This window comes from Centroberyx gerrardi, chromosome 9, assembly GCF_048128805.1.
Source record: "Centroberyx gerrardi isolate f3 chromosome 9, fCenGer3.hap1.cur.20231027, whole genome shotgun sequence".
In the NCBI taxonomy this organism is placed as follows: domain Eukaryota; kingdom Metazoa; phylum Chordata; class Actinopteri; order Beryciformes; family Berycidae; genus Centroberyx; species Centroberyx gerrardi.
This window is the reverse complement of record NC_136005.1, coordinates 22,722,541-22,734,994: the sequence shown is the minus strand read 5'-3', so window position 1 is coordinate 22,734,994 and position 12,454 is coordinate 22,722,541. Positions and strand designations below refer to the sequence as shown.

The window sequence follows — 12,454 nt, the reverse complement described above, 5'->3', positions numbered from 1 at the left end:
CATCTCCTCCTGCTGCCGTTTTCTTCCAGGTCACGGAAAAAATAGTCAGATACAGTCGTGTGTGACATCATAAGTGATCAGAGAGAAGGAAAACACAGGTATAAATCATTATTATTAACATACGTTGCCTGTGTGTGTGTGTGTGTGTGTGCCCAATATCCAGTGTGTGTAGGTGCTGTACAGGTAACTTTGGTTTCAGCATTCTACAAAGTCTTTGTTGCATTTTGAAGTAAAGTCTTAGCACTGAAGCCGTGTTATCCAGGAGGTTGTGAGCATGTGTGTGCTGTGCAGACAGAGATCACTCAAAGTGGATGAGTGTTGTCGGGGCCCGGTGGATTTACGAGTGGCTCTTGTCGTAGTCCTTGACCATGCGTTTGATGTGGAACAGTTTGTGTCTCAGCCGGCGACACTCCTGCTTCTTATACTGGTAGTCTGGAGTCTACAGGGCGGAGAGAGCACGGATTAGTCCTTTAATACTGCAAACCATCCCAGCTCTCCTGCAAAAATATTTGATGGTTTGTTGTTCTACATAATTCTGAATGATGGCAAAAGCTCTACGATGGATTATGGCGCAGGGAAAGGTTAGAGGGAACACTAAGAAATTACAGTATCTGTAAGGGCAAAAGAGCACTATGACAAATGATTGAGGACTGCTTTTAGCTGTTATGGATGTTTACAACGCTGTCTTTAATGCTTTAGTACTGCATTATAATTATTTACACACAGGCAGTTTATAAATTAGAAGAACAGAAATGTCTCCTCACCCGCTTCAGGTCCTTCAGTCGATTATATTCCTCGGCCACAGCCTGAAAAAGAATGAAAACAATACACCGTTAACATGCTGCCTGCAAGAGCATGCTCTGTTTATCAAAAAGAAGACACTTGGGGCCTGATTCAGACTGCATCCAGTTATGTGAATTGAGACACGCATACCACAACACCAGAATTTCATTTGGGCAATGAGGGCAAATCCACAGCGTCTCAAGAATAATATGAAGTACTTTGTTGTTCAACTATGCTTGTCTCACTACTTTAGATGAGGAGCACTATCTGAGTACTATCTGAGTACTATCTGAGTACTATCTGAGTACTATCTGAGTACTATCTGAGTACTATCTGAGTACTATCGGAGTAATATCTGACCTGGTATTTGGCAGAGCTGTCGTCCAGTGTGTCCAGCTGTCGGCTGAGTTTGTTCAGCTGATCATTGATATCGTCCATCTCGGCACACAGGTGCTTGTACTCCCTGAGGTCAGCGTCAAACTCCCTCTTATATTCGTGGCGCTGCTCATCGGATGTTATATCAGGGTAGACGCTGGAGGAGGAGAGGAAGGGAAAGAAGGGCAAAAGGGAGAAAAGGGGGGAGAGAGAGATGGGAAAGGGAGTGAGACAAACAGAAGGAGAAAGAGACAGAAATACAGAGAAACGACAGACAAAAAAGACAGAAAGAGATCGGGGTCAGAGACAAACTTGTATTGGTCACCAGGCTCTGAAAACTTCCCGCCTGTTCCTACACAAGAAAATCACACCTTACAAACTTCATTGTGACATTGCATCAGGTTTACTACTGAACCACAGGAACGCGGTGCACAGGTCAAGGAGACATAAGTGCTGGTTTGCATGAGGTGGACAATGGCGTGTTCAGATTCCAAACGTCTCCCTCAGGGATACTTGAGGGAGTCTGGGTGGATCCAACTTACGGGCAAATAGAGCTGCTTTCTCACAAACTACAGTGACTGTACTGCTTCATACCTTTGGCCCAATTCTCTCATTATTTCAGAGTACAAACCCATGTGGAATGGCATGCCTCAGGGGATTAGTTACTCTACTGGATAGAGCGAGGCACATACAGACCATTACCTGCAGCTATGAATGTCAGCTTGGCCGCGTGCATGTGTGTGTGTGTGTGTTTCTGTGTGTGTGTGTGTGTGTGTGTGTGAGCATGAGAGAGAGAGAGAGGGAGAGAGAGGCAGACAGAGAGAGAGAGGGAATGAGTACGCTATCTGCCTCGCTGTCTATGCGTCTACTTATTTACTATACTATGCATGCATGTTTCTAACCAAAAGATATTCCAGCCGCATTTACCTGTAAATCAAGTCACTCTCTTGTGTAGTGTTGCACCATACAGTATTTAATCAAATCAGGGATATTAGGCAAGGGCCTGAGGGAGCTACAGTATTTGGCTGCAATCTACATACCTTGTGCTTGGCTAATGAAATTTCCATCCCTAATCCAGATAGTGTACGAGCAGCAAACATAGTAGTAGTTGTGGAAGCTTAATTCTCACCTCTCCCATTCTTCTGCGTCGAGTTCATTGCCCGTCTCTCCTCCTGTGGTGTACTCTGTCTCGTACTGCGACTCGTCCAGCTCTGGGTTGCGTCTGCGTCTCTTCCCCCTGTTGGCCGAGGGCTTGCGGCCCCCGCCTGTCTCCTCCGAAGGGCTGGAGCTGGTCCCCCCGCCGTGAGAGAGCACCTCTGATGGCCGACTGGTGGGCCGCTCCGAGTACCTGCGGCGCAGCAACAGAAGGCATGAGGACATCAGGGTAGATAAGGCTTCTTCAGGCGCTCTACACTACAGCCAGTAAAAGAGGAGTAGATGATGATCACATTGCTGACATTCCTTCTTCATGGGATCGGCACTAGGAACAGGATTCTGTTTCAGTGGTGCTCTTATTCAAAATTCAAGTCAACACAACATCAGTAGAAATACGACGTACATGATTTGTCAACTAGAACAGAAACTGTGCTACTAAGAGCCTTTTAAAACTGATCTTCTACATGGAAAAACCTTTGTATTAAATAGTCAATACTGCAGAATGTATATTTGCAGAGTGGTATGTCTAGTGTACTGTCTATTGTATGTGTTGGCTCTGTATCTGAGGTCCTGTTGTGCTAGTACCATGTGTGTTTACTATTATTACTATCATTATTATGATGTTATTCTGGTTTTGAGTGTGATGTAAAGATGCAGATACAAGCTGAATACATGATTTAAGTGCTTAATGGGTTGTAAGTGAGGTAATTTCAAATATTACCATTTGTTTTTTTCCCCAAGACTTTGCCAGTTTGTTTCATATGTCAATACAAAGAAATAAGGAGTGAGGTTCAACCAACAAAGTTAAGTTCTTACAGGTCGGATTATCTGTACTTTCAGTCAGATTATGAAAGAACTAAGTAAATGAAAACAATAAAGCAGATTTACTCAAATTACATCATGACCCAAACACAGCTAGGAACATTAGGAACGGTCAAGTATGAGACGATGACTCAACAAAACAAGTGTTTCTAGACATGGCCTAGTTACATGCCATGTGCAGGAAGAAAGAAGCTTTGAGCCACTAATAACACTGTAGCTCCCAGCCCTGCAATTTGATAAACAAATCAAGGTTAGTGTAGGGTTATATTCGAGTACCACAGAGTGCCTAAAATCACCGGGGGCCATTTACATTTCCTTAATAAAAGGAAAGGGAAGCATGTTCAATTTTGTAGGTTTGCAGGGATTTGTAGAGGAATCCAAACCACTGGCTTAAATATTGCAAGTTCTTCCGAAAAGGCCACATTATGTCAACAACAGAACAGATTGCAGGTCTTCAGGCTGACATTCCTCCGCTTTATGAAAAATGTAGTTGTGTTCATTTCATTTTGTGAGTGTACAAGGGCTGTGACAACCCTGCTGCACTTAAACAGTGCGGCTTATTGAGAGAAATGAGTAATGACCTGATTATTAAGCAGATTATTTTTTGTGTGAGTCAGTGAACATTGTCGGTGAAGTCCTCACTACGATCACTGTGTGGATATTTGTGCCACAAGTTGCACTTGTTTTTCAAAAGTACTGAGATGTTAGGAATTGTAAAGTGGAATGTACTTGACAGGGCTTTACTCACACACGCTGCGGCCTTTTCTTGAGGCAACAAATGCAAACAAAAACAAGGTGCTTGAGAAATCGTGTCTGGCCTTGACGAAAAGCAATTTCATTACTTCACTCAAACATCCTCTCCTTTCCCTTTCTCAAAGCAATCAATGAACACGAGGAAGAGGGAAGGCAGCGTTAATCCAGTAAGTACTCAAAGGTCACACACAGCTCTTGTCGTAGGTAGGGCAGTGTGTATTCATGGGGTTTTGAGACAGAACAGTGATTAGATATGGCCTGCGTGAGTCACATGTTTTGAACTTGCTTCCTTATAGGTTACACAGACTCTATAATGCTGTAGCCCATCACTGCTATTTTCTTGGCCATGTCTCAACTGAAAAATAGATTCTTTGTCTTAGCAGGATTTGACTCACAAAAGAAGTGTGGAACGAAAAAGGAAAAAACAAAATCACACATTCTGCATTTCCACCTCCAGAGGTAACGTGTAACACCTAAACTGCAGCCCTAGCTCCTGATTTAACATGCGTCCACCCACTCGTTGTTGTTGTAGGTGTCCCCGGTGATGGAGCTGCTATCCACCTTGGCCGGGGGGTAGGAGATAACACTGTTGGCCGAGGCGTTGAGCGGCCCGCCTCCCTTCTCCGACAGCACCAGGGTCGGGGCGTCCTGCGTACTGTGGCTTTCCTCCACATTGTTCACCTAAAGCAGCCAGGAAACACAGAGGGAACAGAGTCAGCAAGCACAAACAAACAACCTAAACAGCAACAATAACAGGGATGGGGCCATGCTGGTGACCCATTTTCTCACTGACATCCTGTTGGAGAAACTGTTATTCTCCTCCTCCCTCCCTAACTTCTTAACTCACATATTTAAATGAGTTGACTTTTTGACATCAATCATCATCAGAAAGACAGGAAAAGGAGCAACCGAGGGAAAACACTGCACACAGTCTTTAAACGCTATCAGCTGCACTGCAAAAGGTGAAAAGGCAGAATTGGACAGTATTAACTTTGGCAATGGTTTTTAAAAGGAGAAAGGAATGTTATTTCCACATCAAGAGAAAAAAATATGGTAATTGCTGCCCAAAGTTTGAGTGAGCAGTGGGGCGTGTAATTGGACGGCACAGTCCAGCTCCTTAATGAAATATGGGTTATCTGCTTGGTTCTCCAGGCTCTGAGGGATCCTAGAGAACATAAAAACAGATAGCAAACACAGACTAACTCTAAAATTACCCTTCACTAACCTTAAACAAACCGAAACATTTGAGGCTTTATTTTCATGCCACTGAAGGTTTCTCGTTTATCGCATTTGGGTCCGTTTTTCCCTTTTTTTAAGCCTGTTCCTGATACCCTGGTAATCTAACAAGATTGGTCATATCGCTATAATATAATACACAAAAGGTATTTGACGAAAATTTTAGCTTTGCTTTCACTTCTCTGTGTTGTCTTATTGTCTTCCACCTGCAACGGATGTGCTTCTCCTTCCTCTCCTTAAAACAAAAGGAAGCAGTTCCTCCCATGTAAATAAGGACGCCTTAACCTAGGCTATTTTTTCAAGTCCTTCCTGTGTGAACAGAGGGGCTGTGGAGCACGTTCCTCACAATAAAGGCCTCAGGGTCGGTCACTACAGGGCCAGTAAATCTGTCACTCTGTAACCACTGCATGGTTAGTGACGGCTTGAGCAAGAAATGTAGTTGAGAAACTGAGTGGAAGAGGGTTGTAGCTTTTATCTTAAGCACTTAACTGTTTGAATAGTAAATCAGCTCATCATCAAGGTTACAGGCAGGTTAGAATTTGCTATTACATGAATATATAAAACACTTCAATGAAGCATCAGCTCTCCTGCGTACTCGAATGGTGCATTACTGAGCAATCTCCTAAATCCCTCACAGTGCAAGAGCAGAGGCAAACAGCAGCCTGGCCCCCCAAAAAAACAACAATCAAAGTGGGTGGGGTGGTTGGGTGGGGGAGCGTTTCCCTCCTTGCAGCTGCAGGAGAACTACGTTTGAAGAGTGCAAGTCATCCAAGAATTTCAACAATGCCCTCTCTGCATGCAGCACATTGGCTGCTGGGTCGTGAGCAGACTAAGTAAGCAGGGTAAGAATGCCTGAGACCCTTGGACCTGAGGAAGGGAGGCAGGAAGGCTGAGAGGCAGAGATGGAAGGAGGCAGAGAGGGAGAGAGAGAGAGAGAGAGAGAAAGAGAGAGGGAGAGAGAGAGAGAGAGAGGGAGAGAGACAGAGAGAGATAGAGAGGGAGAGAGAGAGAGAGAGAGAGGGAGGGGGGAAGGCGGATGGTAACTAGGGAGGCAGGGACAGAGGGAAGTGGAAAGGTAGAGTAGGGAGGGAAGGCAGTCAGGCAGAGAGGGAGATGTGCATGAGTGACAAAAGGGGAAGAGGAGACAGAAGAAAGGAAAGAGATAAGTATGTGTGTGTGGGGGGGGGGTTGGCAAAGAGTCATAGAGGCATGACAGAGAGAGGTAAAAATCAGGGAGTGTCTAGTATTAAGCAGAGAGAGGGTGTGAGGAGAGGAAAAGTGAGGTAATGTTAGCGTGAGTCAGGGATGTGTGGGCAAATAACGAAGACAGAGATGTCTGCTTGACTAATAAAAACTACTCAGTAATGCAAATCATAGTGGTAACATCTAGCTCACAAAATAAGATGTGACTTGTGTGCTGCAATACAAATGAGAAAGGATTACAAGAAGTTTTATTGGGCGGCAGTAATTGACAGATTTAAAGGAGAAGTGGCAGTGAATGCTGCAGTAAAACTAATAGCTCTACACTATTCATCCTTGAGGCGATGTCAGCAGCACAATCCATCTTCAGAGTAGCAAACCACAAAGCACAACAGTCAGACAGAGAGAGATGAAGAGAGACTAAAAAACCTTTGTATGTAGGGTTAACCAACATTTCTTTCTTAACATAATGTTATTCTAATCCCATTAATGTCCAAACCACACCACATTATGATCCCAACCACATTCACTCTCTATATGGATGCTGTACTCCATGTTTGTGAAACCAGCCCCAGATGCTCTGATTCTACATCTGTGCAATTGTTCAACACTTCCAGCACACAGTCGGCCCTACAGAAACAGACCCTGATGACCTCATGCAGCAGACACAATGCTGCCAGCCTGGGCAGGCTGAATGAAGCCAGTGTGTGAGGTCATCAGAGAGAGCCAGGCCTCCCAGAGGTCAGCAGCAGAGATGGGTCCAATTTCAAACCAACCACTCAGTCTTAGACTGTCACTGGCCATGTGATTAAAAGAGCCATGCAGGTGTCATCACTCACTTTGTCATTACCAAGTGGCACTAATACTGCAGGTAGTGCCGCAACAAAGGAACAATCATGGCGCATTGGTTCTGTGAGAGGGAAACCACTTCTAATGCAAAAACAATACTTTTTGTTGAGGCTGTTACAATGATGAAAATGCGGAAATTGGCCATAGAACAGTAAACATGGCTGTACAATACACTTTAGACACATGTTTCTAGTGAATACAATCTTCAGGCAGCAATCTAATGACCTCCAAGGCCTATGTCTGCATTTTCATCTTTGCAACTGTTCAATTAGAGTGGTTACCCTCTCTTTATTTTTATAATATTGGGAACTCTCTGCCCTTTTCCACAGCCTTCATAAAGCAAAACATATCATTTACCCTTTTCACACCAGTAGTGTGAAACATTGAACAGGAAAAATTTCTGAATGCAGTAGCAGTGTACACTTCATTATCTATGTCTGATGACATCAGTGAGCACGGCTCCATCATTACACACTGGTGCTAGTCATAGGATTCACTGGGCTTGGGCTTGTCTCTCCTCTCCTCTGACTCCACACCTCTGTCTGCATGATGCCATGCTGTAGACACCAACAACCACTCTCAATAACAAACAGCTCAGTGCAGCATGACTCTCCTCTATATTATCCAACATGACAACATGCTTGTTTAGGGCTTTGTTTGGTATTTATATCAGCTAGTGCAAGAGGTACAGTGAGATTCACAGCACTTTCTGCATCCTTGTTGAAATGTATTCAATGACAAATTTGATTAAACGATAGATCTATCCAACAAAAGGCTGCTGATTCTGAGACCTTTAATGCATACAGGTATGCTGGTGTTACAAAAGTAGGTTTTCCAAATTTGAGAGTTGCTTTCCCTTTGTGTCTTTTGAGATGTGAACACCATCTGCTAATTCTCATGGCTTCCAATAGTGCTGTTTATGACCGTAAATTAACTTCCCAAACCTGCTTGTGCATATACAGTAGGTTACATTACCAAATTGTTATGACTCATCGTCAGTCACATAATAAAACATCATTTGAATTGAGGCAGGTCAAATCAATAATCAACCAGTATCCCAGGTTACAATCCCATACGACTGGCCTGTTGTTGACGTTTAAAACCCCAAGCAGCTCTCTAGAAACCACCTGCTTGCTCACTATCCCCATAGCTGGTTAATGATTACTCAGAGTGAAACCAGGTAGTAGACCATAAACAAACAACCGCTGGCTGCTATCAGCCCTGACCCTGAACAAAGCGACTAAGTCAGACTCAGAAACCCTGCCTCAGTAGTGTGACTGTTACCCTATGGATGCTATAAACTGCTACAAGTCTATATAGGCTGATATCGAAGGATATGGAAGACAAGCTCATCTGCTGAAGTTCAATTTATTTCTGAAGGAATTTCAGATGTCCTAAAAGCTGATGATACATGGGAAACATTTTATTTAAAAAAATATTTTCAAGGTTGATGGAAATTGGCAAATGGACAAAATCAAAGAGGGCAACTTAATAGGCTGTAAGGTGTAATAAGAATGTTCATAATTGCCGCCAAAATTTCTCAGCTACATTGCCGAAAAATGTTGGCCATGTATCATATTGTATCATAATGAAGCCGTTTGAGCAGAGACATGACATGGTGAAGGTGTAACGGGTGTGTGATAACCCCAGGCTCATCCTTACACCTGTTATTAAGTCTGTTAAAATAGACCTTTCAACAGACCTATTCAAATTTAACACTATATGACACTGCTATGTGAAGACATTTATGGACAAAGCTGCTGCTGCCCAGTGTACTCTGCAATGCATTTGTGCTATCATGTGGATACACACACACACACACACACACAACAGACACAAACAGAATTTCACTCTGTCATGTTTTCCATATTGCATCCTCGACATCCACTGTCATAAAACTATTGCCAGATGACACTCCTTTTGGACTTTCAACTCATAAAGACAAGCTGGAAAACTTCTGAGTGAAGTGAACTGCTGAAGAACATTCCAAAGTCTATCCGGAAATATACTAATTTGTCAAAAACAGTTCTGCGTTAGATTTGCTAGGCGGAAAAACAAGCCTTGGGACTGTGCAAGTCCCTGCTCCCATGCTCAGTTACTTATCACCACAATCCCCAAACCTATCTTTATAAATGTTTACTAACTAAGACTAGTACTTTCCATTATCAAAACAGTTGGAACTTACATAGCCACAAGTCACAGTATTCAGGGTGGAAATGTCAGTGACGGAAGGGGAAAAGAAGAGTGTGCCAGTCATTTTTGCATGCTGTAAAACCACCATAGTAAAACATTTCACCATCTAATCAAATCAGTCAGTGGACATTGTATTTCATCGACTTTTCTTAGTCTGGATTTAAAAAATAACAAAACATTTGAAATCTCTGTGACCCTGACCATTTCACTGCGAGCTTAGCACAGAAAAATCTGGGTCAGTTAGGGTCAAAGTCTGATTTTTCTTTGTAAATCCGATGTAAATCCAGTCTTATTAAACGGTGACCATCATCCTGCTGTCTCTTACCCATTCTTCTACGTCTCTGCCCTCAGGAGCCAGTCCACCAGTGAGAGGCTCTTCCCAGTAGATGTTGGGTTTCCCGTAGCGCCAGATCTTGCCTCGTGTTTTGTGTGAGAAGAAAGCGGCAACAGCGAAGGCAATGACAACCAGGAATCCGCAAACCATGGCAACACCCTAGAAAGGCAAGAGCACAGAAATAAAGTTTTGGAAAGTAGATAAGCACAAAAATACAGCATGTGACAGCAGCAGAAGAAATCACATCACATCACATTTTGTTGCATCATGTAACCCAAATGTAACAGATGCTTCACAATAACAGATACCATTATGAGACAATACAAGATTAATAATGTGGTCGGCTGTACTATACCTTGTGGGTCCAGAAAGCATGAATATATTACAGAACACAGATTCTTAATCTACCACGTTTGCTTACATTACATTCATTTAGCTGTAGCCCCCCACAGCTTGCAAATTGTCTCCACAGATGTAAAAATGCAAATGCAATAAAAATGTATTATCTGCCCTTATTGCTCATCCAGCTCAAAATAACAATAATAACAATTACAATTGCTACTGCAGTCCAATCAACGATAAATATCCAAATCAGTGCTATTCTTAGACTGCAGCACCAACTGGAATTGATCCTGAAATGGGTCTCCCAACCAGAATTACCCCCACCCCGACATCTAAAACAAAAATCTACAAACTGTACAAACCTCTTGTGGGTCCACAAAGCAGTAGTGGTAGAGGTACTGGTTGTACATGGGGAAGCCTCCCACCCCTCCCATCTGGGAGTAGCTGGTCTGGTAGAGGTTCTGGCACATCATCAGCATGGGGTTGTACATCATACTGGAGGAGCTCTGGGCCATGGGGTTCACCCCCACAATATAGACGATGTTTATGATACCCTGAGAAAGAAATGGGGTTAGTTAGTGTGTTATGTGTATTCTACTTACAGACAGATATGTAGAACATTTCCTCTCTTGCTCCCCTGCAGGGAAACCCCTTTCTCCTTTCCCATCACCCACCACTGTCATGTTTTTCCTTTCCTCAACAGAATGTGGTTAGAAACGCCATAAACAACAGAAAAGTAGAATGGTGTGAACATGGGACGACCACACACCATGAATTAGTTTTTACCTGCAGGACAGCCATGATGGCGCTGGTTATCAGGATGGCCAGAAAGAATTTCCTGCTGCGGAAGGTGTTGGTTTTGGAGAAGCTGGCGATGAAAAATCCCAACGCCACGATGAAGTTAATGGCCGCTATGGCGATCATGGCGGTTTTGGCCGAGTAAGGCGTCGGGTAGGAGTTGTAGTAGCCGCCGTAGCCTCCGTAACCCCCGTAGCTACCGTATCCTGACCCGTAGCTGCCCCCTGAGTATCCGCTGCCGTAGCCCATCCCGGTGCCATAGGATCCCATTCCCATCCCGTATCCGTACTGCATGTCCCACATCAGAGTGGAGGCCACGCAGGCGAATATCCCCACACACAGCACAATCACCACAGCCATCATGGCCTTGACGATCCCAGGAGGCGACAGCCATTTGTAGAAGTGCTGAGGTTTGTCCTCAATGTAGTAAGAGCCGGGCGGAGGCGGGTAAGGGTCATACTCGCTCCGGGGGGCCTGGAAGCTGCCTGGTGGGCCGAAGCCATTGTTGGACGGCGGGCTATAGGGGGGACTGTAGACGGGTGGGCTGTCGTAGCGCTGCTTCTCAAACATTGCTTGCTGATGTCAGGGAGCTGGAAAACAAAACACCAAAACACAGAAAGTTTGTCGTCAGTCTCTGTTTAAAAGATCTGAGAGCAAAGTGTACTGTACAAAACGACAAGTAGCTGTCCGGCTCTGTTTTTCAGCAACACTGATATGAGTGATGGTACTTGGAGAGATATGGGACAGCAAGGCATGACTGTCGTTGGTAAAGAGGTTATGGTGTAAATGTTTTACTGATTTATGGATGTACAGTTCAGTACAGTTCCTATTATACACAGCCAGGTTTGTGCCATTTTCTCTGTCAGGTAGAGTAAATTAGGTTAACCAGAGAGCATAAACGTCAGAACTGATCGTACCATTAGACGGACCAGGCATGCTGTCCCACATTAGCAGAAATCATAAACATTACAGGGGAATGACCTTAGCTCTGAGTTCTCTAACCCAGCAAAGTCAGAAGCCGTGTGGAGACGTCGGTACCAGGAATCAGAGTGCAGCCAAACAACAATACTGCCCTTCTTGCCGCTTCACAGGCTGTGGGAGTCTCTCTCCAGCCCCCATATTGTCCAGCCAGACTTTGAACATTTCACATGCCGCCCTCCAGCAAAAAATTCAGTTTTGGTTTTGTGCCGAATCTTACGGAGATATCCAAGGCCACAGTGTAAACTGATTAACAATGCCCATTCTTTTATACAGTGCCCTACAGGGTGGGGGCTGCCAACAAATTTGCATGGAAAAAGGCATGTAAACAGCTGGGCAAAGCAGCGATTGAGGACAAAAAAGTGGAATGAAAACATTGGTGTCTTTTTCACTCGTTCTTACTTGAGTGGAATCTCAGTCTCTGATATGAACACATTGTGGTGAGTTGTCGAACCTGTAATAGACTGTGACACATCGTCTGTTAATACACCGCATAACTATACAGGAAATAATCCATTATCGAGGGCTCTGTGTTAAGGACTCCTTCTTACTGAACTGTGACTCCCAGTTGCCCCATAACAAAAATATCTTTCTTCTACATTCTACACTCTTGCTCCTGTTCGGGCACCTTGGCTG

At 44.0% G+C, this 12,454-nt stretch overlaps 1 protein-coding gene across 1 annotated transcript; it reads right to left on the bottom strand.

Annotated features, from left to right (window-relative positions):
- Positions 1-282: 282 nt before the first annotated feature.
- Positions 283-11,410, bottom strand: LOC139922838 (occludin). The gene is made up of 8 exons (XM_071913463.2): positions 10,829-11,410; positions 10,405-10,596; positions 9,692-9,859; positions 4,406-4,569; positions 2,288-2,506; positions 1,144-1,315; positions 765-806; positions 283-439 (listed from the first exon to the last, which is right to left on the bottom strand). Exons 1-8 carry the CDS (start codon positions 11,408-11,410, stop codon positions 338-340), a joined length of 1,641 nt encoding a protein of 546 aa, XP_071769564.2. The 3' UTR covers positions 283-337.
- Between the last annotated feature and the right edge of the window lie 1,044 nt (positions 11,411-12,454).